Source organism: Varroa destructor, unplaced genomic scaffold (assembly GCF_002443255.2).
Source record: "Varroa destructor unplaced genomic scaffold, Vdes_3.0 BEIS01000007.1, whole genome shotgun sequence".
NCBI classification, from domain to species: domain Eukaryota; kingdom Metazoa; phylum Arthropoda; class Arachnida; order Mesostigmata; family Varroidae; genus Varroa; species Varroa destructor.
In genome coordinates this window covers 34,616,601-34,638,061 of record NW_019211460.1, presented here as the reverse complement: position 1 = coordinate 34,638,061, position 21,461 = coordinate 34,616,601, and the positions used below count along the sequence as shown (strand labels likewise).

At 42.1% G+C, this 21,461-nt stretch overlaps 2 protein-coding genes and 1 long non-coding RNA gene across 3 annotated transcripts in view; 2 read left to right on the top strand and 1 right to left on the bottom strand.

Moving 5' to 3' along the window:
* Positions 1–1,287: 1,287 nt before the first annotated feature.
* On the top strand, positions 1,288–4,508 carry LOC111254340 (meiotic recombination protein DMC1 homolog). The gene is made up of 3 exons (XM_022815057.2): positions 1,288–1,557; positions 2,102–2,733; positions 3,051–4,508. The coding sequence occupies exons 1-3, from the start codon at positions 1,288–1,290 to the stop codon at positions 3,382–3,384; spliced, it is 1,236 nt and encodes a 411-aa protein (XP_022670792.1). The 3' UTR covers positions 3,385–4,508.
* A 486-nt stretch (positions 4,509–4,994) lies between these two features.
* On the bottom strand, positions 4,995–6,717 carry OstDelta (oligosaccharide transferase delta subunit). Its single transcript, XM_022814296.2, has one exon. It carries the CDS (start codon positions 6,538–6,540, stop codon positions 5,659–5,661), a length of 882 nt encoding a protein of 293 aa, XP_022670031.1. The 5' UTR covers positions 6,541–6,717; the 3' UTR covers positions 4,995–5,658.
* Positions 6,718–8,813: 2,096 nt separating this feature from the next.
* Positions 8,814–21,461, top strand: part of LOC147754627 (uncharacterized) — a 33,477-nt gene continuing 20,829 nt past the window's right edge. The window contains exon 1 of the long non-coding RNA XR_015317090.1: positions 8,814–10,176. This is a non-coding gene — a long non-coding RNA (uncharacterized LOC147754627). The remainder of the gene's footprint in view (positions 10,177–21,461) is intronic.

Here is a 21,461-nt window from a genome sequence, read left to right as displayed (position 1 = left end):
CAGGTTGCATGATAACTGAGCACGGACGTGCGTTAATGCGTATGATTACTGTCAAATACGAGCAGCTATTCAAAATTATTCTGCTTCCGTGCAGAACATACAGCATGTGTTTAAATCGTACCGGCTTATTGAACTTTTTACAGACATATACCTATATGCTACTTAAGACTAATAATCCAATTTATATAGAAAAGTTAAACACGCCAGTAGATAACTATATATATATATATATATATATAACGTCAGAGTTATAACTTACCTAACTAAGTTTAAAACAGTGCCTGTTGCAAAACAAGTGACTGAGAATGAAACCAGATCTTTTCGACTGTTTAATTGAAATTGTCCACGTAGTCGTATGGTGAATAGTGATGGCATACACTATTTGAGTCAATGCTTACATGACTCGTTTGTTTAGGGTGAATTACCCCAATAACGTTGGCGTTTAAACTGCAGCGATGTATTATTGCTCTGGGCTCAATTGGCCATTCTAAGCTCGGATATAAACCGGAAGCTCCAAAATACTATCTGCTGATATAATAATATATATAATGATATAATAATAAAAATATAATTATAGCTGATGCGGGTAGACTCGATGAACTATGTAGTGTTGTTTTTAGGTCGGCACATAATCGGTTACCGATATAATGTAAGTTCAACGTATTCAACAATTTAATATTTACACCGTGACAAACATAGCTTTATTTTAAGACAAATCAAAAAGCATACAAAAGTATTCCCGGCAACGAAACTCTCCGATGTGAGGTTAGAAAACTAACGAGAATGTTTCAGACCTTACAAGTCTAAATGCCATATTGACGACATTGTGTAAAGTGATACTACTGCTAGCGGAAATCACGTTGGCTTACCCAGTGCGGCCATATGAGAAGATCTAAGATCGAACAAATAACAGAAAACTGATTGTTAAACATACATATTCTCTAAAATAGAGGTTTGTTACATTGGGTTCGTAGGTACTCATTCTACTGGACAAAAAAGATTGATTTATCCAGGTGAGCAGTACGCTTCTTTTGCAGCGAAATCATAAACACCTATCTGATCATTAAATCACCTATTCATTTCAATGTGTACCATGAGTGACAGTAATGCTGCGGGCTTGGGTCGATTCAGGTGCTGAACTTGAACGCCAACACCATTTCGGCCTTGCAGTCGACGTTCCAAATGCATTGGTTTCAGGGATAACCGAATTAACGTTCTTGATGATCTCTCATCACTCGGAGTGCCTTTTAGGAGTTAATCAGGTGCCACTTGAAAGAAAAATTCATCATGACAGAAACTGGGACGCTAATCGAATCGCAGTACCTAACGCAGGAGAACGCCGCAACTGACGCGTCAGATACTTTATGGAATGCCGTCCAACCACAAGTAACGCAGCACAAAAAACCTGCTTCACGTGGTACTAGTGGAAAACATGGCGGACGCGGTTCTAGTTATACCAGAAGTACGCCATCACCCATCCTCAGCCAAAACCAGATCGTTCCTTCAAATAGTCAACAGGACTTAGCAACTGAGGATGAGAGTTCGTTCATCGTACAGGTACGAAGTTTCCGAATTTTTTTGTACAAAATGAATAAAATCAGGTTACTGTATACGCTGTTCAAGCTGCACTAAAAGTTTGTTGTGGCTGATTTAACGCTTCTAAGTTTTCAAACATCGCTATATTCCAGGTGGCAAACAACGCGTGTACCACTATAGAAAACTAGATGCGGTTATAGATCGGTAGAGAGGGTAAACGACAATTTCAGTTTTGCCATATCGTCATCCGTTTACTTAGTTAAATCGAATGGCTTTTTATGGAGTATCTCTAACTGTGCCTACGCAAACATGTAGTCTTTGTGGAGGTGTGCTACTAAGATTATGGACTATTGTTAGGTAACATCTTCAGAATCGATTAGAATAGAGTCGGCTGCAAGTACATAACATATTTTGTGTGCGTTACGTTTGCTGCACACTACTAAATCTATCTCAATGAATCAACAACTGTTATACGAGAAATGTTCGATGGAACGGTGATCCGGGGGTTCCGCAACAGGTAATTAACACTGTATTGTGTCATAACATTGTCATAAATACTCAATAGGAGATTGATCTTCTGCAAAGACAAGGTATTAATGTGGCCGACATAAACAAGCTCAAAAGCGCTGGCATTTGCACAGTGAAAGGGGTTCAGATGACAACCCGGAAAAAGTTAATTAATATCAAAGGACTATCGGAAGTGAAGGTTGACAAAATCAAGGAGGCGGCTGCTAAAGTCGATAGATGTTGTAACGGATTCACGACTGCGCGCCTGTATGGCGAACAAAGACGTTGCATATTTCACGTGTCAACCGGTTCGTCGAAATTGGACGCAATCTTGGGTGGAGGCCTTCAGAGTATGGGCATCACTGAGGTGTTTGGTGAGTTCCGCTGTGGTAAGACTCAAATTTCACATACCTGCTGTGTAACGTGTCAGATACCCGTTGAAGATACAAATTATCCTGGCGGGAAGGCTCTTTTCATCGACACTGAAAATACATTTCGGCCGGATCGGTTACGTAACATTGCCGCACGATTCGGCTTTGATGGCGACATGATTCTGGATAACGTACTGTACGCACGGGCATTCACGTCTGATCACCAGATGGAGCTACTCGACCTAGCTGCTGCGAAATTTCACGAGGAACGCGGAGTTTTTAAACTGCTCGTCATAGACTCTGTGATGGCTCTCTTTAGGTGCGGGTGTTCTCACAATCTTATTGAATAAGTATTATTTGTTGATCTAGAAATATCGTAAATATATGATGTATTTGATATATGCAGTTGGAAATGAGAAATGTTCGCAGAAGGCATAAATATTTACACAAGCACCTCAATCACCGTATTTGTTTATAATAAAATTTAATTGTAGAAACTTTAATAACCAAGGTAGGTGGATTATTCAAGCTCTGAGTTGATATGAGAGTCGGATCAAGTGCGAAGGACGGACTTCAGTGCAACAATAATCCACGTGAGTAATTAATATACTTAACATTCACTTTTTTTTAATTTAGAGTTGACTACTGTGGACGTGGTGAGCTTGCAGAACGGCAGCAAAAGCTCGGTCAGCTGATGTCGCGACTTCAAAAGATCTCAGAAGAGTATAACATCTCCGTGCTCATCACGAATCAAATGACTGCTGACCCCGGAGTTACAATGACATTTCAAGCTGACCCAAAGAAGCCAATCGGAGGCCATATCCTGGCTCATGCCTCGACGACCCGCGTTCAACTCCGTAAATGTCGTGGAGATACGCGCATTGCGAAAATCTATGACTCGCCAGAACTCCCTGAAGAAGAGGCTACTTTTGCCATCACTCTCGGCGGCGTTACGGATGCTGGAGAGTAGTGCTCTTGAGATCAACAGCTATTACCACGTTCTTAATATTACTACATCCGTCCTATCAATTTAACACTCGTACTCATGAAATCTCAAATCCAATGTAAACTAGCAAGCAAATTCGAATTATTTGCAACCTTTTATTCAAGTAAATTGAGTGCATCACATTGAAGGCTAGTCGAACGACTAGTTTATCCGCTGAAACAAGCACAAATAGACAGTGGAATTTCATGTCTAGCACTATTTATAAAAACATCGCACTGAAGTGAACGTAGAAACCTCTTAAACTGAGGGATATGCAAAAGATAGATTCTCAGTTACAGTGGCAACTATCAAAGTCGATGGGATATCCTTTTTGTGGGAAATTAGCTCTCTTCATTTCTCTTTCTTGTACTGAAATGTAGTTCTTCTATTGCGAAGGGCTCTCGGCTCTAAGCTTCGTTAATCTGTAGTCTTCGCAGTTCGGCAGTACTTCGAAACCGTGGATAGTCAAAGTACCTAACCAACTAGATGGGATAGATGAAGCGTATTTGCTTTTCACATAATCCAGATACTTCCTTAAAGTGGAACCAACTTTTGATGACTTTCACAAATTACGATTAGAGTCCTAATTTTATAGAATAAGTTAGAAGTTAAATGTTGTTCTAACAGCTATAACCGATAAAGACGTAGGAGAAACGAAAGAAACGTAATCGTTAGAAGTAAAGTCTTCGGCACAATATCACTAAAGACTGGTCAACAAACAAATATTTATTGAAAAAGCGTTTAAGATATTATCGGAATTCATATTTTTAGGTAAATAATTCCTGCCTCATGGCAACAGTTATATAATTCACCTAGCAATTCTCACGAAAGATTTATAAACTTTCCGCAGATACGTACGCTTCCAAAGCTCAACACCAGGTTTGGTTGGAACTAGAGATGCTCTAATGTTTTATGGAACACAGTGGGCCAGGTTAGAAATTGCCCAGTTTAGGGTATTTTTTCTGAAAACGTTATCAGTTTTTAAATAAAAAGCAGCATTATCGATATATATATATCATTATCTATATCAACTATTGCTTTACTTACGGTTTCTATTTTTAAGGCTGGAAGTTGTAACCATGTGTTACAAATTGACGATATGTAGATTAACTTCATGCATATAAGGTCTCTCTCTATACTTCGAGAAGGTACTACTCAACACTAATCCATAAACAATGATACGCTGTAATAGGAAACTGCTTGGACGATATAATTGCAGACTGAGGCGGGATGCTATATCTTGTCCTAGTCTGCAATTAGATATTATATTAGAACCACTTATATTGGGATCGCAAATCACTAAGTTTTTCTATTCAGCTAAGACCTTGAGTACGTAAACCAAGCACCCCATAGTATGTTGGAGTTTCGCTTATTTTGATGTTAAATCTACCGTATTTGGCAACACGAAGAATTCAATTATGCTATCTATAACCGGGAGCGGTGTCACCACAAGCCAAGATTCATAAGATATTAATGCCACCACAGAGATTCATCACTGCACCTATGAAAACTTTCCTACCGTTTTTCATTCATATGGCGTTCTTTTCCTTCGCCGGAATCACAATTCATAAACATCAAAACGATAACAAGTAGTATCTCGTCATAAGAAATGCACTTTATTTTTCAAAAAAGAAAATTTGCACATGCATGCGTGCACACTTATACATTCTCTCTAAGTGTTCCCTATTTTATCCTTACACATTTCTTTTCATTCGACAGCCTGATTCACGAACTTATTAGCGGTTACAAATTCTACCAAACATTCTGTACAAGTAAAGTTACTGAGTAAATTCCTTTTTGTTTTTGATACTCTTCGATAACCGTAAATCGTTATTAAATATCGACAGACCTTTTCGACTTTAAACCTCCACCATTTTATACTACCTGTCAACACACACTTTCACTCTGTTCAGCTGCATGTTAATATCGCTACTGTAATCAATATTATAAGTGATAATCTTTAAAAATGACTTGTCGCCACCTTGAGTAAATGGCGAGTACTATCCTGGTTGGTTCATAGCAAGCAATCGACCCCTTTTTACCAAAGCGTACAACTCGTAATAGAAAAATCCGCAGTCTCTGATCATTTCTAGGACACCATCGTAAAGGGATGGGAGGAAGCGAGCCAGATGCGTGTCATTTTCCAGAGGTTCACCTTTCCTAATAGGCCGAATGAATTTTTGAGGCGTTTATATTAGTAGAGTTGTTCGGCCTGATTTAATTGGGCCTAGTCTGGCCCAGTTGCTATGTATCGGTGGTTTAGCATTGCGATTCAGCCTTGGCTAGATTCGCAAGCATTCTCCTACCAAAATAGAGAGCAAACGGTGCCGCCCACGTGAGGAGGCGCAGTGTAATGAACATGTTATTGCCTAAGTAGAAGAGATACTCGATGTAGAGGATGGCTCCGAGCGATGCCTGGAACAGAAGTGACGATGGAGTTATGGTCGACATCGATATGCCAACTTTCATCCATAGGAACAGCATCAGGCCAAACAGGCCAATGATTACAAGACAGAAGACATTTGAGACGACAACAGGCGGTCTTTTTTCCGGCTTGCGGAACGTGTGCACGATGTCGGGCTTGCGCGCAAAATAGTCTTCTGGCGGTGAACCGGGCTGAGAAAACTTAATTTCTACATCAGATATCGTCCAACGGAATGACTGGATTTTCGAGTCGCCAACGATGAGAGACAGCTCGTATTTGCCATTAAGGCTATCGAAGAGTTTGGCCTTCGTTTTCAGATCCAGATCGAGTTTGTATAGGTTCTTGCTGTCAGCATTTGGCAGCAGGATAACCTCCGTGTGAAGAGATGCCAGCCGCACGAAAACCTGCTGAGGTTGAATTGTCGCACCGGCTGCATCAACCACCGAAAATGTGAGTTGCAATCGTTGTTCGTCGGTCATTTGCAGGGAAGGCCCCTTCTGTAAATGGCCTACACTTTGGAAGCCCTGCGACCAGTCGGCAGCTGATACCTCATCTACTACCCGAATCTTGAAATCGTCGACTGTCACTTGCTTGGGCGGCAGCTTCGTAGGGGCCTGACCATGGACACCGCAGCTGGACAAAGATAGCAACGTTACTATTGCAACGCCTATTCTCGCTCTTATCATTGTGGAAGCAGGAGGCTCGTTTACGTACATGTTCACAGTTCGATACGGTTTGACGTTCCCACTACACAGTAAACACCTATACAATCGAACACTAACGCACTCTGACAGTTAACACTAACACAAAGGATCAGGTCGATACATGCGAACAGAAGATGTTTGCTTGCCGGCACATTGACCGGTCGCAAACAAATATGGCCACCTTAACAGCTGATAGTTGACACGTAGACTTTATCATCCATACGTACTTTTACCATAACGAGTCAATAACAAGCGTCGATAAAAAAAAACTGCCTTAAAAACTTTTTCTCTCTTAGGTATTCTTTGATTATTATTATAAATTGTAAGTCAAACTAGCAGCAATGGGATGATTTCCTATAACTCACACGCAATCAGCTGTGGCGGGAGAATTCAAAATTAGGCTATTACATGAAGCACAACCGCCGTGACTTACCAGTCAGAGAGGTATTGGCTACTCATCTTAATATATTCAATTTATGTCTGTATTACTACAATATTACTATCTGTGTAGAAAACTTGACTTGTATTTATGCTTTATCTATTAAATTCGCACATTTTTAAAGATGTCAAATGCTATGTTAAAACTATAATGGATGACACACACGATAGAAAAGGCCAACAAAAGCTAAGAAACGTCTGGTAACGATAATGTACCTCTACAACTTACGTATTGTTACTACGCCGTATGCTATTGTCCGTACGTATGTTTACGGAAAACAATTCGAGAGAAACTGCGTAATTTGCAACTTCAAAGGATAGGTCCACCTATTATGGTTCCATTTTATTAGAGCGTAGCTCTTTTAGTACAATATTATAACGCAAGTTGCAGATACACGTCCTTATTGCCCTACTATTTGTTAGGGTACTCTTGACATGTTCTGTCTGCACAAATAAGAGGAGACTCGAATCTAAATTTTGAAAATCAACTTTTGAGGGGTGCATGCAGGTTTCGGTGTGAATTTATACTGATTTTAAATGACTCATACATCCATATATGTTTCAAGTTGAAATTAACTTATTGTTATATTTGTTGGTAATTCTTTCGCGAACTCAGACATAAAACGCATCCCATTGTACGAATATTGCGGGAATTTTATTTTAATAGTAATATTACTAAATAGTTTTTTTTTGTTGATGCAGAGTGGAACCTTTGAAGCAGTTACCTATTCTCCATTGATTCGCTGCTTTCAAACAAAGCACTTGTCCAAGCTTTGGACCAATCAAATGTTTAATTAAAACTGATTCATAATTCGTGAAGTGAAACGTTCGTAGGCCTTTTCAACAGTATCTCTGTTTCTAGTACAACACAACAAGGAATAAACAGGACACCGACTAGGAATAGGAATCATTCACGAATTACTACTTCTGTAACGAGCGCCAAAAAAACGAACAGAAATCTGATGTCTCTATTTCGTTTTTGTTGGCAAAAAATAACCTCTAGGAGAGCTGACAAACTAGCACGAGATCAGCAACCTGATTTAGTACACGTTTATATTTCGTATAATGATTCGGTGATTGCCGGCGCCAGCGAGTTTCCGATAGTTCCGTTTGCAGCTACACCGCGGGAGATATTCCTCGGCATTGTTCTCGTCAAGCTTGTCAAGGTTTCTTCACTAAGAAGTTTATCCCTTGTTAGCTATTCAGATGGCTGATTTCAAAAGTTGGTCTTTTTGAGCGAACCCCTAACCGCGCACGGGAGCGCTATCGAAACTCGAGGGGTAAAGCCTCTGAAGGCGCTTGTCAAGAAAGAAAGGGTTCAACCTCCGTTTTGTTTCCTCGATTTCCCCTTGCTCTCTGCCTGTCCTTTTGACTGACTGTCATTTTGGGTCGGTCCACCTTCAATAGTTTGCCGCCGTCGCTACAGCGTCTTTTGCTATCCCTTCGGGGGGAGCTTAAGCTACCCTCCGGTATACTGGCAAGATTTCGTTTCTTCGTCCTGTCTTTCATTGGTTCTGTGTTTAGGGTTTTCTGACCCATTTGTAGATCTTCTTCGCTGCTGTCTACCTCGTCGGTCGGTACTAGGCGCCCCAGTCGTTCTGACTGGAGCGTCTACTACTGTAGCTCTGTTCCGGGAGTTTGGGGCAGGATTTTTGTGCGATATCGGTACGACGTATTTACCTATACTAGCCTATGGGGCGGGTATTAACTCATATGATGATCCAGCTGCAACGGTTCATGCTCTCAGTAGCGAAGCCACAAGAGAACTAAATGATCTAGTGGAGTTTGTATGTTATGTGTTCGCCTCGAGAGTTTATCAACATCTTTATTCAAATCAGCTAGATAAAGGATATATAGTAATCACCTTAGCCTGGCTTGTATTACTATCTTTTACTAACTGAGGCTGTAATAGAGCCAGCCATCTGAAACAACGCTCATGTTCCAGACAGAAACTTCGGAATACTTAAACATCAGACAGATAAGAGTCCATATTGTAACCATGTGTGTAATATAATTTTTCAAGAATGAACCCAATTTTCAAACGCTTTACGTTGAATTGTGTTCCAGGAAATGCACGTCACTATAGTGACGCTACGAAATAGCATGTCTACCGTGCGACCCCCTCTGTTGAAATGACTGAACTGATAAATGTGCCGTTTCTCGTTCACCGGTCTGTTAAGCATCTATTGACTATTGGCCACATTCATATATCGGTGATAAACACATAATTGAATTATGAGACGGAAACATTTAGCACGGGACAGTAAAATTTAAAAAGTTACATTTTAATAAGTTAAGAAATCAACTGTAAACGTGTGCCTTTCAAACGATTTCGTTTTGATTGTGGCTTTATATTTTGAGTATATCCTGCGTACTTACACGTCGATCGCATGGTATGAGCTCGATTACAATCCATTTGGGTGCATACGCAGGAGGAATCTAAGTTCTAGTTATTCGATTGGATTGGAAACACCGTAATGATCACAACCGGCCACTTAATGGTGTTCGATCAAAATTTAAGATTGCAAGTCATGCTGAATACGATAAGCTCCTATGTTGGCAACGTGTTCGTGGCTCCTAAGTTACTAATTAAGCTACATCACCACACCGTTTTTGGCAGAAAATAATGTATTCAAAGCTAAAAACGATCAGGCGTTTATTTCAGCGCCAATCAAGAGGCCAGACCAGCAAGCTGCTATTATAAATTCCGCTCCTTTAGGGTTCTGCGTCATGTTGAATGTATTAGATGAACTGGCGGGGAACGGAACGGGAAGAAGGACGCCTTAAAAGAGTCCCCGCTTATTTTTCACCCATAATGAATTTTCTCGTATAAGCGCCGTCCTAACATTTCCTGCTCTACTGGGATTTCGCTCCATTAATTGCTCAAGATAAGATTTGACATACACTCCATTACTGTCGTCAGATGCCCAATAAAATACTGAGATATGGAAAGAAGACATGACGATTAATTGCGCTCTAAATCAGAGGCACTTCGAAAAGGAGTGATACTTTGCGTATAAATATCTAATATACCAATATGTCCTATTACATTCGGTGCCATGACGAGAAACATTGTAAAATTCCAATGTAACAAATTCCGTAGCATAGATTTACTCGTTGCCTGATAATGGTAGGCCTTGGCAGCCCAGGAATCAATTCGTTTACGAACTTCTTTCACGCGGGCTCCTTAACTGATCCGACAATCTGAAGGTTAGTAATTCGCTAATCTAATAGGACTAGTAGATATTTCGTAGTAAAAATTTTTGAAAATGTCCTAGCATCTGCAGAGTACAGCGTCCATGCTCCGATTTTTCGTTTCACCGCGATTTGCTTTTTCAATGAAGTGGCCACTACAGTGACCAAAGGAAAAATATGAAGCATTGGCTGTATCATCCTTCGACACATTTAGTCAACTCTATTTACTTACTCACGTAGTTATTGCCACTAATAGAACGTGCATAGGTAAAAAGACATTAAAAAAAAGTAAATTTAAAAGTAGAAAATACTTTTATTTCAGCAGCTATATTCATTTAGCATGTGTAATATAAAGTATAAGCTTTGGTTTATCTTTTTTGCATGAGTTTCATTTCATCGTCAGGCTCAAGCTCAGTTCGGCAGAATCTACTTAATCGCCAATTTAGATTGTATACAGATCCTGAAAGGAATGAAAAACCTAGCATACTTAGATCATTAGGTAAATACTTCGACGGCCAGTTTAAAAACAATTGTACATGGTCGAAACTAAAATACACACAATTGTTATAAAAAATTAAAGCGTATGGCTCAAGTACGGGATCATCACTAAAACTGACTTCATTAAGGCCTGAATGTATTAAATGTGTTAGGTAGATGAACATACGTATGTCCTTGTGTATTGTACCTTCTACAAGTATAGCATAGGGTCTACTGAATTAGTTTGGGAGGATAGAAACGGTCAGCAGTTAATATTCGGCTGGGATAAAAGTTCTTGCTTACATGAAAATTTTATTTCACCGATGATCTCGTCCAGACGAGAACCTAACATTACTAACGGGGTGCTTGTTAGTTTAACGTCGTCGTAGGCCAGTACAATACGTCTCTCCTTACGGCTAAGGCTAGGCAGCTTTTTCGCATGCTGGAAGGTTCCTGTTGGTTGCTGGAAGTCATCCTCGTTTGACTCTATTATGCTATCGCTGACCTCACAGCATTTTTCAAGATTGATGAAGGATGGTTTTATTTCGGTATCTTCTTTTTTCAAATTCATACTTGACTTGACATCAATGTACTCTTCGGATGGAAGCTCCTCGAGAACCTCAAGGTCGTCCATCGGGGTCAACACGACCTCGTCTTTTATTTCGGCTTTGATAACTGGCAGTTCGCCAATCGGTGTGAACTTAAGATCGAATCCGCAGAGTGAAAGAACCTCCGAGAGGCGTTTATCGAGGGCGTCTTGCAGAAGATTACGGTGGTATTCAAGCACGTGGCATACCCATGTCGTTTCAAAGACAGGCTTCTCACAGAGAGAGCAAGCGAGACGTTGAAAGGGGTCAGACGAAGCTTTGAAGATGAACCACGGTTGGTCTAAGGGAACGTGTTGTGCCAAAATGTGCTCAAGAAGAGCTTGTGACTTGGTCCAATGCTGTTGGCAACACTGCTCATCTACTACGGTAGGAGGAACCGTACTAAGCATTAATTGCATCGGCGCAACCCGTTCTCGGTAGGCTGTCAAAATATATGCCCATTCAGGGTAGAGTTGCCTGGCGCGAGTAAGCATACTCAGGATAACTGGTTTTACGAGGTTCCAGTGAGTTTGCTTGAAGTGAGCTCCAATCGCATCAGAGGGTGATCCGCAATTATCAACGTTACAAGTGAAGCAAGGTGTCTCCCTTTCGGGTATCTTCTTACAGCATAAAACATGCCGTTTTGACTCTTCTTCAGTACATGGTCGATCGCACCACTTGCAGCGCATTGGGCGCATCCCGAGATGATAGAGGATAACATGTTCTTCGAATTCTTCCGCATCCGCGGGTAGCAGGATGGCGCACTTCATGCAGCGGAGTATGCCATCCCGATAGCAGATCGACGTGAGCTCGTTGACCAAGTTTCGCTCGGGATTGATACGCAAAAGTCTGTCAGTAACTTCCATGATAAGGCTAGAATGATGTCTATTTAGATGCTCCCGAATGGAGGGCACATCCTGCAAATACGAGCTGCATATACTGCAAAATAAGACATGACCAGTCGATACGTGTTCTGAAGCGTGGAAGACGTCACCAAACCGTTCTTCGCAATTCGTACAGTCGTATTTATGCGTAAGCAACTGGAGGCTGTGCTCGAGTATGAGATGCCCAATGCCGACGGCCGGCATATTTATGTATGCTTTCAGGCACATCGGACATCGGAACATGCCGTCCCGACAATAGCGTTCGTACACTTTCTTGTACTTTTGATGGATGAGGCAGCATTCGTCGTTAGAACAATGGAACTCGGTGATAAGTCCGCAGATGAGACTCTTGTTGCGTTCCGAATTTCGAACAGGAGTTCGCTCAAACCGCCGGATGTCTGTTGTTGTAATGGTTCGATTGTTTCGTCGTACGGCTGCATACGCTTTAATGTGCTCCACCAATTCGTCGAGGCCGGCCGCGTTAAGTTCGTCCTCGATGGCCGAACAGAAATCGATGACATGTTGTCCTGCAAAATGACTTCGTAGTTTACTTTTTTCTAAAACAGCTCGACATAGAGAGCATTTGACGGCGTGCTTTGGAAACGTATTGAGATGAGTCGCAGCATTTTTACTTGTAGCAAATTGAGATTTGCATGTTGAACAACGGAATATACAACCATATTCATAAGAGAAATGCACTTCCTGAAGGTGAGTAAATAGCAGATCCCGAGGCCGGCCTTCGTTTTGGAATACACAGTTGCATAATGGACACGTCAGTGTGGTTGCGTCCGCAAAGCGCTCAACAATCGCTCCGCATAGATGACTGACGTCGCCGTGTACCCATTTGAAACTCAATCCGATTGGTTCAGGTGACTCGTCTTCGACGGGGATTTCTAAGCCACTTTTCATGATGTCTGCAACGAAATAGTCCATTTTGCGGGCTAGGAAACACAGCCACTCTGCTCCGACTGCAAAGCTTGCATCTAATCTTAACGCTAAAACGATTAGTCGCTTGTCGCTTGTTACGCTACTACCGACTACCAGACATATCAGCCATTTTAGTAGATACACCACCCTGTTCTCTTCTCGTCAAAAAGTGTCACTTTTGCGCAAACAAGTTGCGTTCTCATTGAATTCGCTTATACATCACTGTGATGATTGCTGTTTTGGAGTCGATGCCGCTGTGATATTCAGGAGGCTCGAGTCGGAGCGCCCGTCCGCCCTCGCTCCCCACCGACCAAAACAGTAGAGCGCGGGCTTGGGCCTATCGAAGCCGTGTCTAACAACTGAAGCATATCGATGGCAGCTTCTCTAGCGGCACGACGGTGTTGCTTGAAAGCCGGCTAGTCCCTATTGCTGTCGTAGGCATAGATCCATTGAAATGTTTTGTTGCTATATTATTTGGCCAGGCGCCGGCTAGAGATGAAATCTGTGGAGCTGATAGGTGGATGACTTCCATCGGTTATAATTGTACCGATTGTCTGTGTAAGCAATGGGCTGTATGAGCGTCTTGCTGCCTTAAGGCTACAGGCGGTGAGAAACTACGGATATTTAGTCTGTTGCGCGGGCAACATCTGACTAGATGTCATGCATTGATCGATATAATGTATTCTTTAAATGCTAGACTTGACATTCAGCATATGGTTGAATATATTAAAAAGTATATCGGTAATAACTAAACACGGTTGGGAACGATCATACATACGGATCTTCTGCGTCATCGAAATATAAAAGGGATAAAAATAAAAATTATTATTATTTAAGCATTTTAAAAATATGATGACAAAGGGCAAAAATCACATCAAGGCGCGTGACTTTTACCATATTTTACATTCAATATTAACAAAACATGTGGCTAATTATCTTCAAATACTTATAAAGCTGTTGGGATATCGCACAACATCTAAACTAGTGCGCCTGTCACAAATGGAAGCCAATGGAAGGATTTATGCACAATATTCTTTAAGAACAGTTTACAGAGTTCAACATTAAGGCCGTCAATATCATTGACAGTAAATTTATCCGGAATGAACGGCAGGAGGAGGTATCTGAAGAGTCAGCAGTGAGGCAAAAAGTAGCCTAGATCTTTTAAGATATGATTGTATATAGATAGAATTGTAACGAATATGAGCATTTGCAAACGTTACAGACAGATATGGGCTAGAAAAGGGCATCTGCTATCTCAACTGCTGTTACGCACGCGTCATTACGTGCTCAACGTGTATGAATGACGATACTTCGAGTGCGTGTAATTACGTTCATATTTCCTGAGCATTGTGATTTTCTCATTGGGGTCGATCATGGGCAGAGACCCATTCTGGGTTAAGCGAGCCTGGATATAACGTATAAGCCCAAAAATGATGAAAAGGATAAATTATACTGTTTGAAAGCAATTCTGAACCAAACAACAACACTTTCAGCTTTGTGAGATGTCATCTATGAGAAATATCTGCTGTTCTCGATATTGTCTCATTGGTGAGTTGAAAGCGTTCAATCTTTTAGGGCTTAAAAACCCCTTATAATGAACGCACGCTTTATATGGGGTCATAGCTTGTTGTACGGCGTAGCATATTATTAGCGAAGAGTTTGGTACTATTGAAGACGACGCAAAAATGAATGGAAGATAATAATTTGAAAGATTAAAGAATCACCGGCGATAGAATTCTGAACCTGAAGTCTCTTAAGTTGTGCACCCTGTCCATCAAACCGTCGGGACATATAGGATGTTTCAAGGCGAACATTTGGTCGAATTAGAGAACTCACCAACAGCCTTTTCAGAAAACGTTGCTTTTAATAAAAAGATTTGCTCCTTCAGGTGGAACGTAAGGGAAACCGCTGATCCTCGCTCTCATCAACAACCGATTCACCTCGTCCTTTGCTATTTTAAAAACCTACAAGTAAATACTGCTGTTGTCAATATATTGGCCCGTTTCAAGACTACAGACACGTTTGTCCCTTTTTAAAAAAAAGCCAAAATTACTATCATTATAATCATTGTCATTGTTCACTGCGATCGCAGGCACGATATTTTGGCCTGTATGGTCGTTCTATCAAAGCGAATACGCATGGCAATAGTAGCAAACGTTTAGTTGTAGGAAGTTAGTGGGAGCACGATTGTTATCAGCCAAAGAAACCCTTCGACCGCTTGTGCCGATCGGACCAAATAGGACGAGCAGCGGAAGCGGTAGCAGCGGCAAAACGTTTCACTCGTTCCATCTCTTTTTTGGTCGCTTTTTCTCTGTTCCATTTTTGGTAGGTTGCAAGTCGATGAAGAGAAGCCGATGAAATGACGCGGACCTGGCGATTGGCACGAAGTAATTTCCCAGATGATCTCGCTTTACTCTCCGTACCCCCGTATCTCGTTGGGTGCTGTCTTACCGTTGGCTGGCCGCCCGTTCAGCTTCTTCTAGTTCGCCTCTGTTTTACACTCTACGCCCCCACAATCATGCCACTATTTTGTTTGTGCGCATTTTGGGTGCATGCATGTGTGAGGAGTGCTTGCGCGATTGGGGGGCCACAGGACGCGCGCACGAGCAAGTGAATGAGCCGGCAAGAACCAGCAGCGCTAGGAATAGTATCCACGCCTGTGTTGTGCCTGGCAGGTCGGATCTAGGCGGGGTCGAAAGGAAACAAGGACTCTGGCACTTTGAATATAGCGGGTTATAGCAAAAGCGGCGACTAGTGGTAACGGTGAGTGAGAGAAAAGAAGAGCAACTCAGTGAAACAAGGCACTACTCGACAGCCCCGTAGCGGCAAACATTTGCCGCTTGTGTATGCATCCCTGCCTCGTATTGTTCCCTGGTGGCCTCCAGGGAAATATTTCATACACTTAGCTCTTTTTTCGTTCTAGCCCGTTTTCTCGCTTTCGGTTATGCTCCTTCTTATTCGGATCGGAAACAGCGTCGGGAGCTTCAAGTCAGTGTCTAGCGGCCTGCAGATTCAGTCGTTGACCAGTCGCTTTTCGTTTTACCTCTACTGAAGCTACGCTGCAGCGCACTCTATGGCTGCCGTTAGTTCTTACTGCGACGACTATTCAGCGCTAACAGACGGACCGACTTCGATGCACTGGCCCCGGCGAAGGCAATGTGCTTGGTCTCTGACAAACGTTACAAGAGCGTTTCCGCATCTCACCGTTGAAGATAATGCAGCGTGGAGCTACTGGTTAGCGGCTGTTTGCATCTTTACCGTCTCGTGACTAACTTATTTTCACGCTGTATCTGGCTGCTTGCATTGACCTGCTCAGGTGTGTCCTATATGATTCGAGCAAGCCACAATGATCAAGTAAGTCCTACTAGGCCTGGCAGCGTGTTAACACCATCAACGTCGCCTTATTGTGAACTGTCTTTACGTTTCATATCAAACGCCGCTACCAAACTGCGGTTACGCTAATAGTGGCGAACAACTTTTGATTGAAATCAGGACATGTTGATTACCTCCAAACCTACGAATTAGCCATACGTTCAGTTCTTAGACACTACGGAACTAGGATAGCGAAAGTGGTTTATAGATAGCGATGAGGGAAGCGACGATATGAGCGAAATACAAAATCTCGATAAAATATGTTTTGCACTACTATTTTTTGCCAATGGAGTAACGAAGGACAGTTTGGGCATCAAAGCGGTTCCTTTAGGCCCAAATGTGTGGCAGTTTTGTACGCTGTCGGTGAATCAACTGGCATTACTTGAGTGTCAATGCTGAATGAGTATAGATAGTTTTTAATAGTAAGTCGCATCTGTAGCATATAGAGGGAGATCCATATAGATATTAGCATTTCTCTAAGGTAAAACTATTGCGTATATGCCAAACACACGACCGTGTGATCTTACTACATTAGATACATATATGATGTTCACACGACACCTAACGTTATTATAGATTCTATCAATTTCTTAAATTAAGTATATGCGATTACGGCCGTTATTTGGGTGATCCTGCTTGTCTGCCCATTATAGTTCGATTTGGACCAGCTGAGATTAAAGCCTCTGAGACAAACGTCAATCAGAATGGTAACTCCAATTTTCCTATTTCAAATTAGACTATTGTGGTTTAATAGTTTACCTTTCGAAAGAGCCACAGCAGTATAGATGCATTGTTTTAAGGGCAGTGCGTCGTAATAGAGGCCGTCTGTTTGAAAATGGCTAACTCTTACTGTATTTTTCTAAACTGCCTGTATCATCGTCTTCGATACATCACCCTCAGATCAACGAGCTCTCATCGTACATTTTTGTCTTGTAACAAAAAAGATTGCCTTGGTAAATAAGTTTCCATTTCCTCTTGGTGTTACTTTCTCAACTGTTGTAATGATCTCTCAAAATCTACATCTATCAGACAACCATTCTTTTTATAAAACTCGGACTTCCAATCGCTCGGTTGATTGCGTGTTTTATCTTTATCGCAGAGCGAACCCGGGCTTGGTTCAAAATATCACACGCTCACAGGCCAGTACCTTGTCAGCTACATACACAACAAACGCTACAACGTCAATATATAGGCGACGATTCAGCTCGTGCATGACTTAGTCTTCAGTATGTACACGATCGTGGCCGTTTAAATCCACACGTATCTAGCACTTTACAACATTTATTAGATCCGTCCTAGAGCTTCCGCTGTGTTTACACATGACCGTATGTGTGTATTAAATATCTATGTAGAAACATGTCCGCTAGAGTCCGCCCTCCTCCCGTGTTAGCTCGATTCCATCGCGCCTTTCTTACTCGTTCTTGTCTCGATGCCCTTTTCGGAAGATCGGTGTGGCAAATTGGCAACATTAATTTGACCTCACATAGAATAAGAACTAAGAATTCCCAGAAGGAAACAGTCAATGGTTACATATATAGATTGCACAGAGGAGGTCAGCCAACGTGTGAAGAGTATCGTGCTCACAGTGACACGCGCATGGGCGTAACTCGCTCTCTGTACTCCTATAAAGCTCTCGACACGGCTGCTGGGAGGGGAGCAGAATGTATTGGCCGTTCAGTTGTAATTCAGCTCTGTCCAAATGGTCGACTCTTGCCCCTATGGCCATCGCCACCCCCTTCCCAGGTGAACCTCAAAAGCATTTCGCCGTTACTTTCAACAATCACGTTGGGGGTAATCGCAACCGCTGATACTGGTCACCGGTGCTGCACAAGGCTGCTTATGCGCTGAATTTCAGTTTCATTGCCTACAGCATTTACATTGCCGTATATGACCGTCATATATTGACAATGGCGAGGACAAGGAGAGGCACAATGATTGTGCGATTTGTCACAGTCGCATGGTAGTGGCTCACGCACGCGGCAGATAGCAAATAGAGATAAGTTGCGCAAACTACTGTTCCATTTAAAGACCTCCGCAAGCGGTGCGGGCTCGAGTGATGAAGGACGAGAACGGAGGAGCAGGAGAAGGGAAGCTTGTATGGAGTGTTTATGAGCGATAACCCTGAGGCCAGCGGCTGGTCGGCTTTGCGTAGCCCACGAATATGACAAATCAAATGGCTTGGCAAATGATCATGACCGACGGTCGTCGCTGATGACGGCTAAGGCGGTGCCAAACTCGGGCTCTGCATGCAGAGCCCCATAATAGCATCCAGTAACTGCCACTGGCATTGTAGCGATGGTGCAAAAAAGGAGCGGGATAGCCAACAACTTGTCCACATTTAATCAAGCGTTAAACTGGTACTTTTAAAACTGCTATATATATATATATATGGGAGGACGGGGGGTCAATGTCTACGGTTACATGGCCTGTTTAATGATATTAATATGCAGATCTCTTTTCTTCGAAAGATAAAGGTTAAAGCGATCCTTGCGATATAGTATGAAAATAGAATGCACTCATTTCCCAACTGTTTTCTGTAGAATCTACTTGGCTTCCCTTGAATTTGAAAGACTTTTTCATTTACTCTACCGAATAATGCAAACCTGTCATATAGCATGACAATTCAATTTAGAAATTGACTTCACGTGAAGAATATATTGTAGGGCTGTGCGAAAGACCCGTGTACACTCACGAAAGCCTTTCCCGGTATGCAACACTTAACATGTTTGGTGGGCTATGGACGGGTCACATAATCGTTGCACGTAGTTTTTCTGGGTTAAGATGGACAGCTGAGCAATCAAGATAGTAATAATAATAATATATGTGTAATTTTGCCGACATCGCTTCGATGATTGATGATCGAAGAGGCGATGTTGGCGCCGAACTTTGAAATCACTTAGTCAAAGGGAGGTAAGATATTGCTGTAGAAAAAAGAGCGAAAGACTAGCAATAAACTAGCGACGATAGACGACCTGATGCGAGAATGGCCTGATATGACTGCATTAGAAGCGTTGCTGGTGCCTCGTCGTTGTCATCTCATCTATCTGCCGTAGTATTTATTCAGCGTTAGTATCTCTCAAAGGATTTTATTAACATATTTAAATAGCTACGGGCTAAGAACTAGGTCAGAGGCACGTATTGAAGGATAAAGGCCAGCTAGTACTGTGTAGCCTATTAGCATATTAATCAAATATACGCCATAGACATTCGCCAGCAGCAGTAACTGCAATGGCTAACCTAATAGTACTTACGGTTTGTTCTACGATACTACTGTTGATATGGATTTATCTTCTTTTTATATTCACGTTTTGCCTTGTCAGAAATGTATGACTTTTTTTTTTTCGGAAAAAAATTGCCTCGGGGATATTAACCCTCTAGATGCATGAGGCACCTGACCCTTTTCGATAGAACCTATATAGGGTGGGTGAACGTGAGGTAGAGAACATGCGCCTCCCGTATCCACTTCGTAGTATCCAACAGGACTGTCAATTAGAGGTTTGTAAAAACAAGTTTATTATTTCTAAACACTTTCTAGCACCGAAACTGATTTTCTAGCAACTGATTTTAGCATTTCCTAAGCCATGTAAACTCACATAACGTTTTAGCCAATTTCAGTTGCTAAAGGTGCGCGATTAACAAATGACTGTTTCGCTCGTAGCGATCAGGTGATTCTCTTCCTGTAAAACCATATTGTTCTCGTGAGCTCCTTCTGGCACACATTTCATTCTCCCAATGAAAATACAAACTGGAATATTATTTATTGGTGCATCATTTTCGTCTTAGTAACCCTAATATACGAAATCAAAATAATATGAAATCAAAATTTAAGCTCAATTGATAATGCTCCTCATAGAGCTCGAACCCCGTTGCTTAATGTTTACGCTTAATGGGTAGATGTTGGGTCGGCGAACAGGGACTTTCTTTTGAAAGCCCGTTAAAGCTTGCGCCGATAGGGAAATTGATATCATCTGAAGTAACCAGTATTTGTTGTTTATTTCAAATTGAAATATCTGAAGCTTCGCTTCATTCCTCCTTTTTTTTTTTTTTTTTTTTCTTTATAAAACGAAGTGGCAAACCAGTGGCATCTGAATAACTTTTCGCAACACTCGACGTTTGTATCGTACCACCACAATAACAATTTAGTGTTCTGTTCCTTACGTAGCCCTTGACTGTTTAGCTTAGCGCTTCGTATGTCGTCACTCATTTCGTCTGGTAAAAGGTAAAGTCTCTGCAACAATCGATTGCATTACTGTTTTTCAACAGTTATTCGCCACGGTCTGTAGGGATTCAATGGAGTCGTAGTTGTGCAGCGGTTCTAGTAGGAGCAGTGACAGTCGTAAGGGTAGACGGGGTTATGGGGTAGCACAAACTGCGCCGTTCGCCGTGGGGGGTTACCGATGTACAGTCTGTGGCCGGTGATAGAAGGTTGGGAAGAACGCAGAGAATTAGCAACGATGTAGTTAGCGAGTCGTTAGAGGGTAGTCCACGAAACTGAGGGGTGGGCATCCAGATGGAGTTTTACAGGGCCAGACTGGCTGGCGCTTCAAGTTCGATTGGAACTTGAGGCAAACTTGAACCCAGCGCTCACACTAGCTTTCTCCCAGCCCAGTTCTTTGGCAACTGGCAGAGAAGAAGAGTGTATTTATTCCTTCGTAGCGTCTCGAATTTGCCTTGCCGTTTCCTTTAGTTGAAAGCGGCTCGTTCATTCTCCAGGGACACAAAGGCGAGACGCCGTTGGAGGGCAAAGAAGGCTAACCGTCGGCTGGCCGTCCTCTACACGGAAAGCCAAGTTGGTCCATTGAAGATGAGAGGCAACGCTCGCTTCCAGCGGCTGGCATGAACCGAAGACTACGCCGAAGTTACTGGGTGCCCTTCTTCATCCTCATCTACATTCGTTAGAAGACAATGAAGACCTATCAAGCTGCATCACCGATTTCTGTAGCCGAAAGTAAAAATAGAACAAAATTTGAAGTTCAGCGGTGGCAACTGGCGAGTTATAACATGCGTTTGACAATGGAAAGCTGTTAAACCTTGATCATCAACGTATGTGGCC